General features: G+C 40.2%; 3 protein-coding genes across 5 annotated transcripts; 1 reads left to right on the top strand and 2 right to left on the bottom strand.

Annotated features, from left to right (window-relative positions):
* Nucleotide 1: 1 nt before the first annotated feature.
* On the bottom strand, nucleotides 2-7,446 carry LOC119893269 (synaptotagmin-1-like). 2 transcript variants are annotated; one of them, XM_038705294.1, is made up of 11 exons: nucleotides 7,371-7,446; nucleotides 5,719-5,770; nucleotides 4,558-4,644; nucleotides 4,121-4,301; nucleotides 2,792-2,973; nucleotides 2,217-2,330; nucleotides 1,906-2,073; nucleotides 1,642-1,809; nucleotides 1,115-1,232; nucleotides 614-747; nucleotides 2-488 (listed from the first exon to the last, which is right to left on the bottom strand). In XM_038705294.1, the coding sequence occupies exons 3-11, from the start codon at nucleotides 4,558-4,560 to the stop codon at nucleotides 282-284; spliced, it is 1,275 nt and encodes a 424-aa protein (XP_038561222.1). In that variant the 5' UTR covers nucleotides 4,561-4,644; nucleotides 5,719-5,770; nucleotides 7,371-7,446; the 3' UTR covers nucleotides 2-281. The 2 variants fall into 2 exon arrangements, with proteins under 2 accessions (XP_038561222.1, XP_038561223.1); XM_038705295.1 differs by lacking the exon at nucleotides 4,558-4,644.
* Nucleotides 7,447-7,483: 37 nt separating this feature from the next.
* Nucleotides 7,484-11,050, top strand: bbs10 (Bardet-Biedl syndrome 10). The gene is given in 5 exon segments (XM_038705293.1): nucleotides 7,484-7,550; nucleotides 8,662-8,861; nucleotides 8,947-9,262; nucleotides 9,265-9,926; nucleotides 10,065-11,050. Coding segments are annotated over 5 exon segments (1,968 nt in total). The 5' UTR covers nucleotides 7,484-7,547; the 3' UTR covers nucleotides 10,852-11,050.
* Nucleotides 11,051-11,866: 816 nt separating this feature from the next.
* On the bottom strand, nucleotides 11,867-21,413 carry LOC119893270 (CD9 antigen-like). Of its 2 annotated transcripts, XM_038705297.1 has the most exons (9): nucleotides 21,329-21,413; nucleotides 19,709-19,827; nucleotides 15,187-15,289; nucleotides 14,986-15,083; nucleotides 14,469-14,543; nucleotides 14,046-14,147; nucleotides 13,360-13,449; nucleotides 12,898-12,981; nucleotides 11,867-12,810 (listed from the first exon to the last, which is right to left on the bottom strand). In XM_038705297.1, the coding sequence occupies exons 1-9, from the start codon at nucleotides 21,396-21,398 to the stop codon at nucleotides 12,745-12,747; spliced, it is 807 nt and encodes a 268-aa protein (XP_038561225.1). In that variant the 5' UTR covers nucleotides 21,399-21,413; the 3' UTR covers nucleotides 11,867-12,744. The 2 variants fall into 2 exon arrangements, with proteins under 2 accessions (XP_038561225.1, XP_038561226.1); XM_038705298.1 differs by lacking the exons at nucleotides 19,709-19,827; nucleotides 21,329-21,413 and adding an exon at nucleotides 18,017-18,175.
* Nucleotides 21,414-22,165: the final 752 nt, after the last annotated feature.

Raw genomic sequence — 22,165 nt, 5'->3', positions numbered from 1 at the left:
GTTTAAAAAAAATCTCATCTGGTTTAATAGCACTGTGCATAATGATACATCTTTGTTTTAAACTCTTTGTAGCAGTTTGGGTAGAAGCATGGGGTGGGAATTACCGAAGGAAGACTTGACTCAGATAGTGTCATGGGTAAAACAGGGTATTATTGGGTAAATTTACTTAGTTAAGTAGCTAAAAGTTTTTTTTAAGGGATTTGAGGGATAGGTAAGGAACATAAAATGGAAGTAGCTGAGGTAAATGCTGCAGGGTTTCATAGCCCTCTGAGGTCACAGTTTCATTTCTTGTTGGAAATCAGTGCGTTGACTTCATCCTCTGGTTGGAGGCTATGCCACTGGGCAATTGGCCTCCGGGGGTTAGCCAGCATGTCTGACCAATGGCACTGCTCAATCCCAGTGCTGTTAGCGCCCAGGAGCACCTTCCCAATAGCGTCATTCTTCCCAATCTTATCATAGTCCAGCACAGTCACTGCTATCTGCACCTTCTATAAATGAAAATACACACAGAAAGAAAATGAATGAATTTCTGATGAATTGCATTTGTGTGTGTGTGTGCGTGCGTGCGTGCGTGCGTGCATGCGTGTGTGTGTGTGAGTGCAAAAAGATTTACCTCCATCTGTTCACATGGCACTTCAAAGCTGAAAGACTCGTTGTAGTAAGGGTTCAAAGTGTTCTTCTTTATCGTTGTTTTCTTTTTCTTGAGTCTTTTCCCATTCTGCATTAAGTGGATCTTCACATAAGGGTCTGATAGACAGAACAGAGAGGGTTTATATCAGAGCAACAGCCTGGCACTGATGCAGTGACTCCATCAGTGAAACACAACATCTATTGTAGTAGCTCCTGATAGTTTCCCCCCACTGCTTGAAAGTGGACACACCACTAAAAAAGCCCTTAGTGCTCAATCAGAGCTAACAAACCTGGTTATATTAAATTATATTATATAATACAAATGTACTGAGACATGTTTATATTTCTTATTAGTTGAAGAGTTTAAAATAAATTTAAAAAAAACAACTTTATTGTGGCACAGAAGTTGTCAATACTGAAAAAAAACTTTAACTTACTGTAGATCTAATGTGGATTTAGATTTTGTTTTTGCTGCGTGACGCACCTGATAATCCACCCACATCCATTTTCTTTAGGTTTTTGGCTTCCAAAATCACCACCGTCAGCTTCCCAGCAGTAGGCACATACCTCAAGGACAAACATATGTCTCCAAGCCGTTCACTCTAATACAAAGAAAACAAGGTGAGTATGTTGTTGGGGTATTGTCTAATAACTAATATTGTCTAATAAGTGTGGCTAATAACTTAAGATTACATTTTTTTATTAAAAGTATTGCAATATCAATATCAAAGAGGATGCAGGTCTTCCTTGGAGAAAGAGGTGAGGTGGCTTAGAAATTAAGTGTAAATATCAAAATGAGAAAGTATTTTACTCAAGCCAAAGAAACATCAAGCATCTGTAACCTACATACTGTATCATGGAAATAAAGAAACACATGTAGGAAATCATATTTCCTACTGAAGAGCAATTTTGGAAAACCAAAAAGCAAATTTATTTTTATTCTAATAAACTTGTGCATGGCTTTTTCAAGTTCAACTCTGCCCCCCCTCCCTTCCCAAAGTGTGCTCCCACCTCCTCCTTCTCTGCCTTCTGCAGATCCCTCCACTCCTGTAGAGTCTGGCTGAAGTCCACACTGCTCATTGGTATCCTCACAGCTCCAATAGCATCGTGTTTTGAGAAACGGTCGAAGTCGTACACAGTCATCACCAGTGTCTTCCCTCCCAGCTCAGTGTATGGCACCTACAGAAGGTAAACCAAGGACAGTCATATGAAACATACTGTGTGCTGTGTGCACCCAGTCAGGATTCATAACTACATCTTGGAGTTTTAATGTACCTTAAATGTGAAAGTCTCATTGAAGTTGGGTTCGAGGGTCTTCCTATGAACCTTGGTTTCAAACTTTTTCTTTTTGTCTGGGAGCAGATAGACTTTGACGTAAGGGTCAGAACTACCTCCCACATCCATCGCAGGAAGTTCAGTAGCCTGCAAGATGCCTACCACCAGCTAGAATGTGATAGCGAAGAAAAGCAATAACGAGAGATGAGAACCTGGCTAATTCACAGGGAGAAGGAAAGTATTAAAATGTGACATTTCAGAGTTGGCAGATGGCGGCCATAAACATGTCACAGTGAATAGCAGCATCTCACCGTATTCTCTGTGAAGTTATAGTCTAATGTGAAATGTAGCCTCCCCAGCTTCTCTTCCTCCTTGGGCTCTTTATCTGATAGCTCTGTTTCTTTGTTACCATCATCCTTCGGCGGCTGCACACACATAGACACACATCACATGCCGGTGAAATACATAGCTTTACAAGTAATCAATGAAGCCCCTCTGTTGGCTTGTGGAGCAGCTATTTGTGCTGTGTTCCTACAGTATATCGTATAGTATTACACAGCCAGAGGCAATTAAAAGGAGATGATGTTACCATCTAAAGTTTATTTATTGTTTAAAGGGGAGGGGCACATTTTACACCATCAGTGTGTTTAAGTGTGACCTGCATCCTCGACGGCTCTCCAAAACAAGTCATCTCAGATCTCAGCCTTTATTACAACATGAGCAATGTGCAACACATCCATTAATCTTTTTATATACAGTCTATGGTCTGAACACACACGGACAGTTTTACTACTCCTGGGTGACCCGGATGTCAGGACTGTGATACATTGCAAGGACAATACATCTGCAGGGGGGGCCTGTGTGTATGTGTGTTTGTGTAGCCTACCTCACTGTAACCTCCATCCATTTCGGTGTCAAAGCCTCCCTTGCTCTTCTCCTTTCCCTTTTTCTTGTCCTTTTCTTTGTCCTTGTCCTTCTTCTTCAAGCACTTCTTCCACACGCAAACAGCACACGACAGCACCACGCACAAACTCACGGTGCAGAGGGCAGCAACAGCCCATGATGGCACTGCAAATTCACGTAAAACACACACACACACACACACGGAGACGATACATATGAATTTACACACACTTTTAGTCAGGCGCTTGAATACAGTGTGCAAAATTTTACCCTTAAATTTCACCTTGAGATGAAACACATTTTTCCCCACACTGTTTGAAAACACAGACAGTGTAATCACAAATACAGGGAGTGAACAAAATATCAGGAACACTGGAAAATGCAATGCAATCCAATCCCATATTCCTGTAATAAATATTGTCAGGGAGGTGCTGATTCAAATCTGTGGTCATTTTAGGCCATATAGTGTTATCATTTGTCCAGCTTCTTTGTATTCTGCTTGTTCTAAAGCGTCATTGGAGCGTTATATGACTCTGACATATTCAAATACAAGATGCCATTTTGTATGACTTGCAATTGTGATTCTTCAATATGCATGCACATAGCATTACAAGCAGCGTGCATGTACAACTCTGGCACGTCTGAACTAACTAAACAATTAACTTCCACACACGAGAAGATAGTGCACTTCTACCTGGGAGGTAACTGTGCCGTATGCATTTTTAAACTTGCCCATTTTTAAACTTTAAACATAGTATATCCCATATAAGCAAATACTTCTTTGTATACAGTGTGACACTACCTCATTCAGTCACATTCCTCAAAGCAAAACACTTTCTGCACCTTTTACTTCCCGAGGCTAATTTGCCATCCAATCATTTTAGCTGTCTGAAAATAGGAATAGAGATATTACTCTCTCTAAAATATAGTTATGGATAGAATGATATCTGCAAGCTTATTGTTAGCTGTCAAAATGTCCGCATGTGCACTCAGCTGACCACCTTCAGCCCAGTATTTCAAGCATGGTACTCATATCTCAAATGCCAAATACTAGGGTTGTCAAAAATTGTGATCTCATTTATTTTCTTTAAAAAAGACAGAACTACAGCACTTTCATTCCCCCAAGTTGTCCCGCAGTATGAAATAATACCTTGATGTCTTTAACAAACCCTCCAGGGTCATAACTGGCTCTGGTGCTTTGATATTTGACACGACTACTTTCGAGATGCAGTTATGGCTGCACCTTTACAGTACATTGGTATGATTGTATATATTTATGTTATCTAGCCTAAAAGTAAGGTGTAGAACTCACTGTGGATGCTGCGCAGTTCACTCATAAACTTTTTGGGACTGTGGCCTCCAGATTCTTTTTGGCCTGGGGTGGTTGTCGCATTTGACAAGTGGGTTGGGGTGGCAGGGGTGCCCTGTGCAGCCGGGGCAGCTCGACGGTTCCCAGTCATTCTTTGAGGAGTGACTGCAGATCCTGAATTAAACTGGCAGAAAAACCGAGACACGGAAAAAATATGACTCAACCCTAACAAAATAACAACTTGTGCAATATATGGAACATTACACTTAAACAAAACAGAAATAGGAACACATGTAAATGCCCACCAGATGTGTAAAAATCAAAATCTGAGGAGCCATCCACACATATACACGTACACACCAGAGTAGAGTTTCCATAAATGCTATTGATCAGATTTATTTGAAGCAATAATCTGCTTATAGACACTGTATGATCATCACCATCAGTGTCAAATGACTTCTCCTATTTCTGCTGGCCTGGCAGTTACACTCGAACACAGGATATGTAAGCCGCTGTCTTTGCCAAACCTGCTGACATGGAGGGGACAGGGACAGGGAAGAGGAAGGGGAGAAGCAAAGTGTAAGCGCCATGCGTGGACCTCTGCTGTTCCACAGTGAGCAGCCAGAGGTGAGAATTGTGTGCCAAGGTCGTGCAGGCTAACAAAGTCTATGAGCGAAAAGTCCCACTGCCAAGACTTGACTCCCAAGTGCAAAAACATTTTGATATGCTATTTTCTATTCTGCAGACACCACGGGTATTGAGTATATGCGGTTAGGTCAGCAGATGTGATCCCACACCCAAGCAAACACTGACCTCCGTTTATGTCTGTTTTTTCTGAAATATTCACCTTTTTTTTCTGAAAAGACAGGCGCTCATACAGAAGCCACCTCTGATACACTAACAGCTGCAGGAGCAAACAGAAGCTTCCGAGGTACATCCAAATGAACCGATGGCGATGCCAAACACAACAGCATGCAACAGCAAGTGTAACCAAGTGTTAATTCACAGCTTTTATATTTTGATATGCCAGTATAAAACAGAAACATTACAAGGTACTTACTTATCAAACTGGTAATTATTGCATATGGTAAATACGTATTAGCAAACATATACATTGTCGTCTTTCATTTTTGCTGCAGAGGTGGTAATGACTCAGTATTCGCACCATATGGTCCCCCAACTTCAGTTGTGAGTGCAGATGAAACTCTTTTTACAGCTGATCTTACAAGGTTGCAAATTCGTTACAGTATATGAAATATAGTGTCACAGCAAGATGAAATTATTTTATCTAAAAATAAAAAACAAGTTTAAGACGGAAATGTTCTCAACCTTCAGAAATAGCGAATCTTTAAAAGCAAAAGAAAATATATGAAACTGGAGTTACAAACTAATAAAACACCCATGATAATTGTGTTGTTGCAGCCTGCAGTAACAAACAGAATGATCTGCACAGTCCTGATTAATAATATTGATCTTTTATGCATCTGTGGGTTTACACACAGTTACTATTCAATTAGCACAAAAAGAAAGAGAGAGAGAGAAATACATTTAAGTAGTTTTGATTGATGAAACAAAAAGAAAAAAAGGAGGCAGAGACATACCTGTATTCAGTCGTCCCAGCAGCAATGTTAAGATTCACAGGTACTCCTTTTCCTTAGAGAGAGGTGGAAGAGGAGGAGGAGGAGAAAAGATGACAGGACCAGAGAGGGCACGAGAGGTGGAGGAAAAACAGTGAGGTAAGGAAGAGTTTTTGTTTCTGGCCAGTTCTTAGACACATAGAAGAAGAGTGCAGGTGTGTGAAAGCTGGATGAGAGAGAGAGAGAGAGAGAGAGAGAGTGAGAGTGAGAGTGAGGGAGGGAAGGACAAGATAGGTTTGGGGTCGGGATGGGTGGAATTGCAGCTCGGTCATCTTGTGTTGCTTCCCTCCGCGCGCGTGTGTGTGTGTGTTATGTGTTCGGGTGAATGTGTTCTTTTCCGTACATTCGGGTCTCATGGGAGCACTGGTGCTTATTTCTGACACCCCACCTCTTGCGACCTCTGTCCCATCCCTACAGGTCACCCTCACCGGGCCACAGATGCATATTCATTAGTGTAGTGACATGGCTTTTTAAAGGCTCGTTAGCATAGTGAGAGTTCAGCAATAGAGGACATTTACATTCAGAGTGGACAGCTCTGTGTGTGTGTGTGTGCATCTGTACATCTGGCAGTAACTTCAAAACTGTCTCATATTGTCTATGTATAGATGATGTTGCCTGATTTAGAAACTTAGGATGTGGTTTCTGCAGCAACACAGAGATCAAGTTCCGGCCCCGCCCCGTTCACCTTGAGGTACCAGAGACTCAAAGAGATACTGTACAAAAGAAAAAGAGAGGGGTAGGGGGATGGGCATGGAAGAGGGAGCTCAACATAACCTCTGTCTGTGTCATATAGAAATATATATTATGGATTTACTTTGTTTATTTTAGGTCAGCTGTGATTGTCACATCATAAAGTGAGGCCAGTTGACTCAAGCCCATGTTGGAATCTTGAGGTGACATTTGACATTGACATTGAGTGTGTAGAAAATGGAGCTTTATTTATTTGTTGAGGAGGACTCATTGAGATAAATATCTATTTTACCAGAGAATAAAATTACATATATGCAACATCCCAACAAGACAGTTCAGTCAGACACAACAGTCATCACATACACAGACACACAACTTTAAACAGATACAATCATTATTAAAAATCTAGTGTCTCTGAACTCAACTCAAGGAAGTAAAATATTTCTGCAAACAGAATGTACTGAAGATGAGGGCATTAACAAAGCCTTGTTCTCACAGCAGACACAAAAGCTCTAGTGTTACTAATAACATTAACATATGACAGCTTCATGCTTTCCATGTATCCCAGCTGGTGACAGTTTGCCAGCATACACAATAGGACAATAACTTTGAAACTGAAGCACCTAAATGGAATTAAGCCATAATTCATTTTATTGTTTACACCTGTGCTTCTACTGTGACATGTCAAAATGTCTGTGAAAAAGGTCTGTTGTGCTGCAAATTTGCTTATGCATTATTCCACACCACTGTTTATTAGCCCTGTAAAGGCAGATTATGAAAAGATATAATGATGTACACAGGCAAATTGTTCATGTAAACAACCAAACTGGCATATCCACTCACATGCAGAAAGCTCATATTCACGTCATAATAATAATAAATATACGTTTTCACACATGCATGTAGAAAGGAATAATGATACTTACAGCCCAAAAATCCCTGCACAGTTACCTGTAAGCACCGTTTTTTTAGTGATGGGAGAAACAACTACCTCCTCGCGCTTGGTGGCAACAGTCATTTCTGGTGTAAATTACATCTCCGCAGCAAACCACAGATGAAGTCTCGTCGCTAGGATACACAGAGAAAGCATTCCTGCCGGACTGATGGTGAGTTATCTGATATCTTCAGGAATTGGCTGTTTTCTGGTAGTTAGAAAAGTGTTCTTTTAAGCCATTTCTAGGGTTTATCACAACAAAGGATCACTTGAGCAGCTCTGCACTGCATTGGCTCAGCTAACTACCTAGCTAGCAGATGCTAACGGTATCCAAGTTAACTTAGCTGTATGCTAGTAGTAATCAAACTCTGGTTTGCCGAGTAACATTACCTAGCTTTAGTAAATTACACTGACTTTGGTGATTCAGTCAAATGACACGAGTGACATGGCAGGAGAAGGACAGGAAAAGATTTGTGTGACCACTGACAAACGCTGAATATATGAAAAACTTATTAACCTTAACGTTACTTGTTGCTGTAGATATGTATTCGTGGTTGATGGCATTATGGCCCAGTGCAGCCACAGTTCATACCGCTGGTTACAGGTATTACGCTGACGGTTTGTTAAGAGTAAAGTCTATAACGTTATATCGATTGTACCACCGTACTTAAATAGAGTCTGTGTCAGTTTCTATTTCGGAAGCTAACATAAAGTCTAATAAAACATTCTTCAATAAGAAAATACTTTAAGTTGCACGCTTGCCTTAACGTTACATTCAGCCATCAAACATTGCAGTCATGCATGCAATACATTATACATTATAGTGTACTTAAAGTTTGTTTGCTACACACTAGTTATACCACATAATAAATTACAGTATGATAACAAAAATATGTGAACAGATTTCATTGTAGAAATATTTATTTTGAGCTCATTTTGTGAACTGCAGTTCGAAGTCAGGCTGTTTTTTTAACATAGTACTAATTTGTTAACATTAAAACGTGTTTTTGAAATGTAAGCAAAGATCCAAAATTGACATCAAATGTAAAGTACAACTCTGCAGCACACATGATCTAATTTATCTTTTCAAGCCCACTTGTAGTGTTTTGAGCCAGTAATATCGGAATGCCTTTTATGTTCCCTTCTGTTGCTGTTCACAGTGAGCCAAAAAGCTATATTTGGACACTGCTTGTGATGCTCAGTCTGTTGCTTGTTTATAAAATTGACTTTTTTGCAGTTAATAGTTGCTCATCCCCTTTTAAACCTCAGTGTGTGCCTTCCAGGGTGTGGGGATGCTGCCGGTGGAGCGACTTCACCTGGACCATGTTCTGCAGACTGTGTCTGTGTTGGAGTCTGTCGTTCTCCGCAGTTTTGGCCCTGACGGAGGACAGGTGCTGTTCACCCGAGACACAGGACAGGCGATGTTGAGCCGCAGTGGGACACGTATTCTCACAGCACTACGACTGGAGCATCCAGTAGCCAGGTAACACACAGACACATCTACTCCTTCACTATCATACTCTTTTGACAAGTGACATTTTGATGTATTTGTTTGTTTTTCATTTTAGGATGGTGGTGGAATGTGTCTTGAAACACAGCACTGTAACAGGCGATGGATCCAAGACCTTCATTGTACTGCTGGCAGCATTACTACGGATGATTCACACAACCGCCTGCAAGGAGCCTAATGTGTCTGACACCTATAACACCAGGGAAGCAGCAGAGGCTGCCACTGCCAGGCACTTGGCTGATGAACTGCTGGCATTTGCGTTGGAGGATCTAGATGATCTGATTGCTATGGGAGTGGTCCCGTATGGATGCTGTCTTTCATGGGAGGATCTCACAGCAAAAACACAATCACCAGCTCACACAAACAGTTACTGTGTTCAAAGCTGCTGGCATCATTCTTTCATTCACGTCTTGGTCTCATCCACTGTGAATTTATTAGTGACCTCACCTGTGAACTGTTCACTCACTGGAAGTTTAAAAATGACCTACCTTCCGTATCACTTCAGTTTGTAAATGACAACTTGCCTGCATTGCATACACCTGTATCAGGCTTCCCTATCAGTTATTCACATTTGATTGAGGGGCAGGTCATTCACAGGGACTTTGCTACGCTCTGCCCTCAGACCGACCACCAGCCAGTTAAAGCTGTGGTTTTCACTGGGTACTTGCAGCCAGAATTTCTCCGTGCAGGAGAAGTGCTGGAGCTGGGATGTGGAGAGCAAGGGAAGGAGGAGAATTCAAGGAGGGAGAGAAGTATTGTGCAGTTTAGCGCCTGGTCAGAAAGGTCTCTAGAGCATGTCATTGCAAACCTACAGCGTTTGGGCGTCTCTGTGCTCCTGTCTGCAGTCAAACAGTCCGCTGCTGTGCTGGCTTTAGCTGCACAGGCAGACATGTGCGTTGTGGAGTGTGTCAGTGAGAATGAGCTGTCTCTGTTTGCCCAACTAAGTGGGGCCACACCTGCCTCAGACTGCTGGACGATTGAACCAGAGCACGTTGCTACACTGACCTTTTGTCGACCAATACTGCTGGGAGCCCATAGGTATGAAAACATGTCTCCTTTTTTCACTTATAAACTGTGTATATTCAAAGTTACACAAATGCATACAAAGAATTACAGCTTTGATTATTGCTGTTTTTGTCATCTGGTTTGTCATCTCTTTTTTTCTCTTTACCACAGGTATGTCCATGTTGCTTTTCATGATTCAGAGGAAAGGATCATGATCAAACCCTGCAGTCTGGTCATTTGTGGTCCAGGGGAAGGGCAAACTGACCAGTATGTATGTGCGTTTCAAGATGCCATCCGCATGCTACTTTCAACATGGGAGCCCATAGGAATGACTGCAACTACAGCGTCAAAGAGGACCTCGCAGTCACACAAAAGGACATCTATACATACGGACAGTCAGATCCCCAATGCACCTCTCTTCCCGCAGTGTGTGTTGGAGCCAGGCTGTGTTGTACCTGCTGGTGGGACATTTGAGTTTCTCTTAAACCATGCCCTTCTACAACATGTCCGCAGTCGCTCACTTCCTAATGACACAAATATGGGTGTCTGTGCTGTGTCTCAGCTGTTAGCAAACGCTCTACTGAGTGTGCCCCGCCAGATTTACTCCCACAGTCTGCGACATTACCTGCAGACTCAAACCAGGCTCCTGAGTTTTATTCAAAATCATTCACAACACAACACAGTCCTCATACAGGGTCGGGGTAAACGTGAATTTCTTCTAGAGGAGGGTAAACCGAGCATGCATTGTTATAGAGAGGCTGATGTGTCATCAAATGTTTTTATGTTGGACTTGGGCCTTGAATCTGTTTCCTGTAAATACCAGCTGCTTCTAGCTGTGCTGCAGTGTGTCTCAAGTCTTCTCCGGGTGGACACTGTGCTGCGCTTGCACACTACTTTACACGCACAGTCACGCAGACTTGCAAACATTTCCTGGGAAGGCACAGAGGATGAGGACTGAGATTGTATTGTAATGTAATTTTTGTATGGCCACAGTATTTAATTATTTTTCTTTAAGTTTATACTTAAAGGCACTACGGTTGTGTAGTGCAATTTATAGGCCAATAAAATGTTATGGTGGTTCTGTACCATGCTGTCCTGGATCAAGGCTAGGTTTGGTAAGAACCTTAAAAATAAAACATCAAACTTCTTAGTGTTAATCTCTGTGTGGGACAGAATGTTAAGTTGTTATCAAATAGTTTAGTCTTTATCTACTGTGTGTTAGTGTGAAAGAGTGTGAGTATGCAAATGTTGATGTTGGCCTCTCACCTCGTGAGTCCTCATCATTGTTCCTCTTTTTTCAACATTTCTCCTTATCTCCTTCTCCTTATCCTAGTTTTCCTGCCCTCTCCCCTTGGCCAGTACATCTTCTGTTATATAAAAGCATCATGGAGACACCGTCCTCCTTTTAATTATAATCAGCGTTATCTCTATAGTGGGGGTGGGATGTCTGAGAGGGGAACACCCGGCTGTCAACAACCAAATCAAAGTGTACTTCCTTGGGCTGTAATCAGAGGAACACTAACTATTCACACCTCATTTTGAGGAAATAATGAGTCATTAAAAATTAACTAGACTCACTAATGTAAATAATTGTGAACTGTTTACTGTAATCAGAGTGAGCTCCTAGTTGCTTTCTTGTTTATTATGTGATAATTCAGAAACAAAGCTTTGTTTGTGCTTTGGATCAAACTCTACATGAGTCATACTTGATGGTCGCAGAATATCAAAAGAGGGGAAATGTGGGGGAAGATTGTTTTTTTTTCCACTGCGCACATGGAAAAGAACCTGAATGTTATTTTTAGTCTTATCAAGGCTCCCACGCCCTTCTAACCCTTACATGCCTACTATATTCTACACAGCTAAATAGCTATATAGTCAATTAACTTTACTCAGTTAAATAGAGTGAATTACAGCTCATCTTACTCTTGTACTGTGTGTATATGAGTTATTGCTATAATGTATTACCCTCAGAGTCGACTTAGTTAGTTTGGTTTATTTGGCTCTCATTATTTTTTGTCTCTGTAAAACATAGTGCATATGTTATAAATCAACCTAATCTCTGGAAAATAAAAATTATAAAATACATCATCAAACCGCATGTACCATACAACCACCTAAGTGTATAAACCGTTTACAAAAACAAAAAAAGACATTTATAAAACGTGACAAAAAGTTAAAAGGCATTTTTAGAAAGGGCAAGTTAGGACCTGGAGAAAGAAAGGAAAGGAACAAATGAAATGTCACAATGGAGGAACTAAAATGCTACTCTAATACCAAGCTGGAACAAACCACAGTCCGCACAGTTCACAGCTCGGCATTCAATTGGCTACTAATCACCATGGCTTGACTTCAGTGTTGCAAGAACAAGGAGTTATACAGAATTTCATTGGCTACTGCTGTATTGTGCTGAAGTGGTTGTGGTTGCCTTTTTTTATTGCCCTGGTCCATGACCCCTCTAGCCAGTGGGTGACTCCAGGTGAGAAATGTGATCAGTATACAATAATATGATCTTTTGTTTAGATAATTAGCAGTTCACAAACACTAATTTCAATCAAATGACCACAAAATTACACATTTCTGTACTACATTGCCACTGAAGCACAGATGACACCCATTCTATAGTTGGGCCAAATAACCACATTGCATCTATATAGTCCAGGAAGGTGGGCCTAAGTGTCAGCAGCACAGTTATAACTGACGTTAAATGTAATAATCAGAAATATCTACACCCAGCCTGGCTTAGGTTATCCCCCTTGAACAAGCAGTGTTTCTGTTGGCAGTGGGGAGTCATGTGACTCTAGGAATGACATCATGCAACATTAACAAGGACTTCGGGGTAAGAAGGTGGGTGTCACACCACCTCCCGAGACTTCCTGATGGCGCAGCACAGGAGCATGCTAAAGATCATCCCAAACATCTGTAAGAGAGAGGGAGACATACATTAATTGTGTTAGCTCATGTATGTCCAGTGCTCATCCTCCAGTTAAACTGATCACACACTTACCATAACGACGCCGATGGTAATGCCCACTCCTCCTATGATGTGTAGCTTGGAGTCGAACACCTCATCAATGGCGTCAGGACAACTCTGCAACAAACAAGCATGATTCTTTCAGCTTTCTCTACGCTGTACTGTGCTGAAAATGACTTGTGGTATGGCACACGTAAGAGACAGCCTAAGCAGCACACAGGCTTCAGTAAACCATGTTGCCATAGTAACACTGCAAGAAGGCTGAGGGAATTCGTCTGCGAAGGGAAGTCTGATAAACTTATGAGCCACGTCAGACCATCATTATGTATCTGACAGTAATTGCCCCAGCTCTCATAAAGCGGAGGCATGTCTGACAACTGTTACATCTTTTGGATGGTCTTGTATTGAAATATTGCTTTTTCATTACGAATCTCTTGACCGAAGTGCCTTGCTGTGTTGGCATCCAATCTATAGATACATTCAGGGTAGTTATACCTTTGTAATGAGCACCTCGAGTGGCTCTCCCTGAGGACATGTGTCTTTGGCAGTATCTATTACAGTACCAGTTGGTCCGCAACAGTTCAGCTGTAAACACAGAAAATCATACATTTAGAGAGCAAGACAACTTGCAAAAGTGGTTTAAAGTTCAACATTTTGTTTAAATGTTTACTTCCTTGTTGTCACAGTGAGGTTGCCAGGCAAGTAGTGGAGACACTGTCTACTGGATGCATGTATAAAATGTTCATCAAGAAATAGTAACACATAGCGCCTTCTAAAGAAACAAATGACTTATTTAATATTACTGTTTGTGCACAAATTCAACAAACAAGATATACCGTGTGAATCAGTGAGCTTAGTGAGTGGATTTTTTGACCTTTGGAGGCTAGCTGTGTCCCCCTCCTTCCAGTCTTTATGCTAAAGTCTAACTGCCTTTCCAGCTCTGCTCCACACTTAACACACAGACATGATATTGATATTGATCGTCTCAGCTATCTCTCACAAAGAAAGTGAATAACATTATGTCATGTGAACTATTCCTTTAAGGTAATTTTCTGAATCTGCAACATCTAGTCAAAACATTATGGAACACTTGTGGAGCCAAAAATTACTACTTTTCGGCCAACTTCCTTTTAGATACAATCTGAGTCTGTATGAACTAGAATGAAGCAGATATGCCTCACCCCGATTTGAATCATCCGCAGTGTCTCTTTCAGCCGCTCGTCTCCTGTCGTCTTGAAGTTATTGTACGTCTCCAAGTAGAATGTTGTGATGTCATTCACCACCTGCAACACAGCAGCAAACCGGAATGAAAATGTTTTATATGTCACTAAAAAAGACAAATGTAAACTTTCTTCATACTGCCTTTTAAATCCTTATTACAACATTTCATGTTGTTCTTTTTTATAGTTATTTCACTCACTTTTTTCATCACTGTACCTTTCATTTATTCTAATTTTTGACTTGTATTTTTTTTACATGTTGTTTCATTGTTATTGTATTGCCTCGATTGTACTTCTTTATTTGTGTTAGGTGCTTGTAACTTTGTTGAAAAGTGTTACACAAATAAAACTATCAATGTCATATACTTTAAACTTAAACGTTACCTTGCTTTGGTTGGAAAAAACCCAGATTCCAGCTGCGACCTCAATGGCAAATATGATGAGCAGGAAAAAGAAGAACTGAAAAACAAAATTGAAAACTGTGAATGTGTGCGTCCATGTGTGCATGTCTGCACAAGTAAGGTCATTTCAGTATAGTTAAACCCACTTTACATAGGCCCCTCCTCCTGAGAGATTTAGTACAAGAAGATTAGGGCCAGACAGGGCAGGGCGGGAGGGAGGGAGGCAAGAATTACAGGGAAATCTAGAGACTCTTCTCAGGCCTTGACACTGTTCAGTAAACAATGACAAAGGCAGACAGTATTGAGTCAGTCCACAGTCCAAACTTGCTAAAGTGGGTTAACAAGTCCACGTGCTGCTGAGTGAGATCACTACATAAACATAAAACACTCAAGACAGAGAGAAATAAACTGATTGTTTTAAAGAGTTCACATTTTATTTTAGTAAAGTAAAAAGAAGTTAATATCATTAGTTACATGAAGAATAAAAAAGTGGTACAAACCAGTCCCAGCATACAGGGAGACTCCTGAATGGCCCCACAACATCCTAGAAAACCCACCACCATCATCAGTGCTCCAGCTCCTATCAGGATATATACACCTACACATGCATACAGATAGCATTGAGCACACTTAGTGTTTTGCAGAGCTCACATAATCCAAAAATTTACTAATTGATAATTGATAACGTTCCTGCGTCTTACCTGTCGAAAACACATATGGAGAGTCTGTTCCTTCAAACAGGCCTTTGGTCTTTGGGTCTAATCTTAGCCACAGGCCTATAGCAAAGACAGCAGTGCCTGCAAGCTGAAACACACAGAAAACATGTATATTTTCAAATACAGTAATGGAATAACTTATGATGCACTAAATGTATTATGCAAACTGTACACTTGTAGACTGTCTGGCCGTACAGTAATAGGACAAATAGCTCAATAAAAGTTCAGACTAAAAAAAAAAGTTCTAAATACATATTCCCTTTCCATATTTTTGCATATTTCCCACTCGTCAACTCAATTAGCAAATTATGATTTCACCACACCAGTTAACAATTATCTTGTCGCTGTCTGACTTTAGAACTCTTCTTTCCTCAGCTGCTCTAGTTCAAATCTGGAAGATTTAATTGGATTTTAATATTTGTAACCCACAGAAAACAAATGTCTACTATGATGCGCAAATATTTCATTATCTACAATATGTATTTTTAGTTTGTGATGTGTAAAATCATATCCACAAAAATACAGGGTGACTTCTACACACAAAACAGTTTTTGCGGGTTTTTGCGGGTCATGTTACATTTGAGTTCTGTAAAATAAATATACTCAAATATCTCACTACCCAAAACATGTATTTTTACATTTGTGTTGTGTAAAATCATATCCACAAAAATACAGAAGCAGAAGTTGTTGTCTCCTACAGATGACGCTGAGTACTACAGTGGATGTACTTGCAACTCATAGGAGGCAATGTTGCTACCGCCACCTGTTGGTGTAGCTAATAAACTGCTCTCACACTTACAGACCTCTGTTTACAGAGCTCTGTGTTACAGTTCGGACAAAATTCCACAAATGCGTAAAAAGGAAGTTACAAATGTAACATGACCCACAAATTGACAGAAAGCAATCTGCAAATGCGCAAAAACTGTTTTGTGTGTAGAAGTCACTCTGTATTTTTTTACACATCACAAATGTAAAAATACATATTTCTAGATAGTGAAATATTTGCACATCATAGTACACATTTGTGGATTGTTTTCCGTGTGTTACAAATATTAAAGTCCAACAAAATCTTCCATAGAGAACACTTTAAAATAAGGGACACAAAATTATGAGTATTTACCAGGGAACAAAAGAGGAACAAATGAGGAACTGACTGTTAACTATTAGTTAATGAGTAACATCTTATCGAGTCAGGAATAACTAGATTATTTATGAATCAATAATAAGTTCTTTGATATTCTTAATTCAGGACTATATAGTAGATAATGATGAGGTACTACAGAACAGACTGGGAGATCCTATGTTCATGAACCATTAGGTAATAAGTAATATAATTGCAAGATAATAATGAAGTACTGAAGGACTAATTATTAACCAACTATACAATAATATGTATCAATTTAGTTGGTGTAGACATAAACAGTAACTAACGTTTAAGTAAATAGTAATTAGTAATGAATTATGAGTCGTTACCAGTTTTGTGCCAATCACTACCTAATGATTTATTAATATACGATCTCACAGTTGTTTCTCTAGTAACTCATCATTATTTACTATATAGACCTCCATTAGGAATTATTAGAGAAATATGTATTAACGATTCATCAATAACCAAGTTGTTCCTGCTTTGTTTCTCACTTGTTTCTTAATTAACTAATCATTAGCTTCTCTATAACATTTGATTAGGAGTTATTCCTTAGCTATTGGTTCAATAGCAGTTATTTCCTTATTCGTTCCTTATTTGTTCCCTGTTAACTACTCAAAATGTTGTGTCAATTATTGTAAAGTGTTACCCAAATCTGCATTGACAAAATCCATCTGGAATCCTTCTCATCCAGTTTTCAGTCCGGGAAGAGGTTTCTACTGTCCTCATGTCATTTCCAAATCTTCACCAACGGCAGTTTCTAGTCTCCGCTGGGGTAAACTCCTATTCTGGCTATAGTGAAGACTCAATGATGGTGCCACAATCAACAAATTGCATCTCAGCAATCAATCAATAAATATCAATAGAAAGATATTAATTGACACACACACACACATACTAATTCATTAACAATGCAGCATCACATTTCTAACAAACCCACTATAAATTACACTCTTTTTAGCTCATGATAAGGACAGGACAGACATTTGTAACTCCTCACTGATCAGATCTAGGTGCTACAGGGGTTTTAACACATTGATAGGGAATGTGATAAGCTGTAATGGGTATATGTGGGTGTGTCTGTGTGAAGTATGTGTGCATGTGCCCAGACCAGTCTCACAATCAGAGATGAGAAGAAAAAAACATGTTCACTTTGTTTTTGTTCACACATTCCCTTATTCTTCAACATACAGGTATCCATTTAAAATTGACACAAAGTAGCATGTGAATCCATCACCCACACAGCTGTATACGTGGTATTATATTCTGGTGTGTTGTCAGTTTGCTCTTTTTACACAGCATGTGAACAAAATAGCATAAAAGTCTGTACTTTATACTATACATGTCTGTGCATGGTGCCATACTGTGTAATGTGCGTACAAAGGCACTTACTTACATTCAGCATAGGTAGGTCAGTGAATATTTAGAACTATTTTATTAAAAGGGTGTTTGAGTGTGTGTTTCCGTGTGTCTACTGTTCAACAGTTTTTGCATGCTTTCTGTTGTATCATCTTTTTTTATGTTCCATTGTATGAACAAAATGGCAGATTAGAGCAAACCACCAAGCTTCAAATCTGTAATACTAGGAAGCTTCTCCACCTCTCTCTCTCTCTCTCACACACACACACACCAAGACACACTAAGACATAATAAAAAGTAAAGTACACCTACCCAGAAGAAAAAGTTGAAGACAAACATGAGATATTTCACACACTTGATTCCCCCAGCGACAACCATGCTGATTCTGTCTACACAATGCACCGATATGTGAGTGTTTAATAGCTAACTTGTTCCCAGGAAGAAGAAAAGCGTAATGGTGTCTGTTAAAAAAAAAGATGGTGGAAAGGGAAAGCCTGTTCAATACCACGCCTTCATACAACCACCTGATTATATAGTTAGGGAGTGGCAAGAGAACTCGCAAAACTGACCTCCTGAATGTGAAATTAATTCCTGCTTGTTTTCTTGTCTGTTTTGGTCCATGTTCCTGCATGAGCGGTTTGTGTCTAACTACTGCATGTGTTCAGGTTGTGTGGGCATACAGGTTTTTATCATCTGGGAGCTAGCAGCGCAGAGGGCTCTGTTGAGGCATGTTGAGCAAAAAAAATACCTGTCAAGCAGCATGTTTACTGCTCTGGTGTCTGAACTATGTGTGACTACAGTTAACAGACTGCTCTCAAATATGACTGCTTCCCATTCCTACTCCCGGTATGCAGACTCAGCTGGGATCAGATAGCCTATGTGTGTCATGTTATCTGTGGCTGCAAGAACAGGGTTATGACCAGTATTATGACCAGTGTGTCATATCTTCACTTCCTGTATCTGCACTTGTATGTAAGTTTGAGCAAGGTTTCCTGTGTATTGACTCTAAATGACAGACTAGAAATTGTTGATGAATTGTTGTTAATGATGAGCTACAATTTATAGGCACCTTATTGGTTTCTTAAAGTGTTGTCCATCACACTGCTGATTTTCTACAAATGATTAACTTTGTGAATTGTTGCATCTTTGAATCTTTTGAATACTCAAAAGTGGTTCTTTCGCCAGGATCATTTTCGTCTCACACTCACACTGTGGGAAACCCCATGTTGGCCCTGTAATGAATGGTTATCCTTGGCTCTATCTATAGCTACACAAATTATAAACGTTCATAAAAAAGGGCAAAACATCAATCTGAAACCACACACACACACACACACACACACACACACACACACACACACACACACACACAGAGATCACAAATAAACGGACACAACAAGACACACCCTGCAGGCTTAGTAGGACACAAATAGCCTATATGGGATATCCAGGATTCATTCACACACAGGCTGGCTCCCTGACATGCGCAACTCTTCACATCACGTAACGTAGCAGAAGTCTCAATTATTATTATATCAGTCACATTCTCCACCACATTAAGAAGTTAACTGATTTATACCCCCACACCCCCTTCTGCAATTATTAAAATGCCGTGCGCGCAAACTCCGGAGTGTAGTCTGCGCGGTGGAAGTGGGTCACTTGGCCACTGGGGATTATTGTTCCAGCCCGCTCGGTCTCCACACGCATTGGGACACTTTGTGTTTAGTGGTGGCCAGTGCCAAAAATATGTCGAGCGGCACCTCAGAATATACTGAGATAAGTAGCTAACCGAGGCTATTTGTGAGCGCTCGGTACGATTCTGCATTTGGGACACCGTATAGTTTAATTCACTGGGCTATAGTAACCTGCTCACACATAAATGCGCATGCACGCAAAGCTCACACACGTTCACACACATACACACACACACACACACATACACAAAACACAGACAGGATGTATATTTTTGTATGAGAACAATACATGTTCTCGCTTCAAACTCACCCAGAATACCAAGTTGAAGGCAAACATCAGGTATTTGATGCACATCTCTCCTCCCGACAGCGCAGCCATGGCGGTACTTGAGCTATGGATCACACTTCTGCTGCTATCACCTACCGACGCTAGAATAGAGAAGACCTTCTAAATAACAGTCAGTATGCAGAATGAGGTTATTTGCCGACGCGCAGGCACTGATACGTGCGTCGTGCTGTGCGCGCCTGTAGTGGTCCGCCCCCACACATAACTGACTGCAAAGGCAAAACCTCCTGTAGCTTTTTTTCTTTCTTACGAATGATCACATTATTCTGTAAATTTGGTTTTCTCTTTGTTTGCTTAAAATAGGTCTACATTTTAAAAAATCAGCACTATTCTTATATTATTTCTGCAGGGATGTTTTGTGGGACTTCACGATATTGGCATTCTTTAAGGCATTTTCATCACTGTATTGTCCCCATAAAGGGGCTTGGATTAGCACGTGTGATACTCAATAGGCATGCACAAGTTTTAAATATCTTCAGTGCCTTTAAAATAAGATTAGACATTACTTTATTTTCCAAATGGTAGTCCATAACTCTCATAGACAAGGGAACCTATGCTCAGTGTGTCTCCCCTGCAAACAATGGAGCAGAACTGCACTGACCGGCAGCCTGCTGTGGGCTGTTTGGTCGCGAGTTCCTGCAGCACCCTGGGCAGTGCGATGACGTAATTCTCACAGAATAAGAAAAGCGCGTTCGCGGATTGAATATACTGTACATGAATGGACACGGTGCACGAGCATGCCCATCGAGAGCCATGTCTCTCCCAGACAGACAGTAGGCTATACCCAAACACAAAGTCACCCACCATTCAAAACACAAGTTTGACTACTTGTAATAGCCTATTATATATATTGCCATTTGCGTTTGTGTAGTAGGTTTTGTTGTCTACATTAAGCTCCCTAATTATACATGCAGCAATGTCGAACACATTTTCGATCGAAGTTTGTCTCAGCTAATTAACAGTGTTTTCATGTTTTGCATGCATGCCTCTACTACTAATACAGACAATATTTAAAAGACATTGGGCACTACTTTCTAATAATTTAAGTTGTAACTAATGGATTAATAGAACTAGAACTGCGGTCCCAGGATTGCTGCGGTCCTGAAACTGCAGCCTCCAGTACTGCAGCTACAAAATATTGTGTGGATAAGCTTTGGCTCTGGCTAGCGCGTGCATTTTTAGCATGATTAATGAAAAGATTATTTATTTATGTTTATGTGAAATGTATTGTGGCTATGTAATTAATAACTGTAACATGATAATGTTGAAACAAAGTTAACTTTTATTCGTACCTTTACCAAACTGTAACCGGTGTATTAAACAGGTCGTATCTATTGCTTTATGAACTGTGCGTCACAACATCAATTTTAAGTTGCATTAAATTCATATGAATACAAATAAAGGAATGTGGCCTATTTTCTATTTACGCCCCCTACTAAGCAAGTCTGGAAAAGCAGGATCATTGCGGCACAGTGCTAACACCGCGCATTGCCGGTGCCCCATCAGTAGTGATTGCCACCAGTTTATGAATTAGAATGCAATTTTCATCTACATATTTTTAAAATTTGATAAAAATATCCTCACCCCTTGTTCTGTCCTTCAAGTGCAGAAGAGTGAGAAAGTCCTCCTTCCTAGTAGAATCCTGGAAAACCATTCTGAGAAATACAACAAGCTGAGCTGTGTCCATTACATTCAGGGATTCATCCAATTGCAGTGAGAAATATTCAATTAAATTAAATTCAAATCAGCTTTATTGGCAATGACAGTAAAAGTTGTTTGTGTGTGTTAATAAAAATAATAATAAAAAATATAAAATATAAAGATTCAGTAAAAATAAATATTAAAAGTAAATAAACAGTAAGGTGTGTGTGTGTATGTGTGTTAAAAAAATAAAACTATATCAAAATTAAAATAATAGATAAAACCGTAAAGGTGTCCCTGTCGATCCACGTCCTCCGACACTGATTTGAACCTTGTCACTGTTGCAGGGCTAAGTGGGACACTGCTGAGTGCTGTTTTGATATCATCTTTGTTTTTGAAGTCGTTGAAAACGGTGTCGGCGCGGCGGTAATAGCCATAGCCACCTTGATTAACTCGCCGTCTGTAAAAGGCTTCTTATGTTTGGCCAAAAGGTGACTTACACGAAATGATGCTTCTGTAGCAGACTTATGTCGAACAGCAGGTTTAGACTGCTGGGCTTTCAACTCCAACTATAGCTCCGCAACTTTTTTAGCACACATGGCGCTCTTCCGTGGATAGCTGTTCTTAAAGGTCGGGTGGTTAGCATTGTGGTGCCGCTCCAGATCTCCTCTTTTAGTCAGTGCTTGTGTTTGCATAACTTACATATACACTTGTCTTTAACTAACGTAAGAATAAATTCTTCTTCCCATTCTGAGTGAAAATAATAGGTTCGCGGCTTTT

This window comes from Micropterus salmoides, unplaced genomic scaffold, assembly GCF_014851395.1.
Source record: "Micropterus salmoides isolate LMB-PRFRI ecotype aquatic unplaced genomic scaffold, ASM1485139v1 Ms_hic_scaffold_8, whole genome shotgun sequence".
NCBI classification, from domain to species: domain Eukaryota; kingdom Metazoa; phylum Chordata; class Actinopteri; order Centrarchiformes; family Centrarchidae; genus Micropterus; species Micropterus salmoides.
This window is presented reverse-complemented; position numbering and strand designations above follow the sequence as displayed.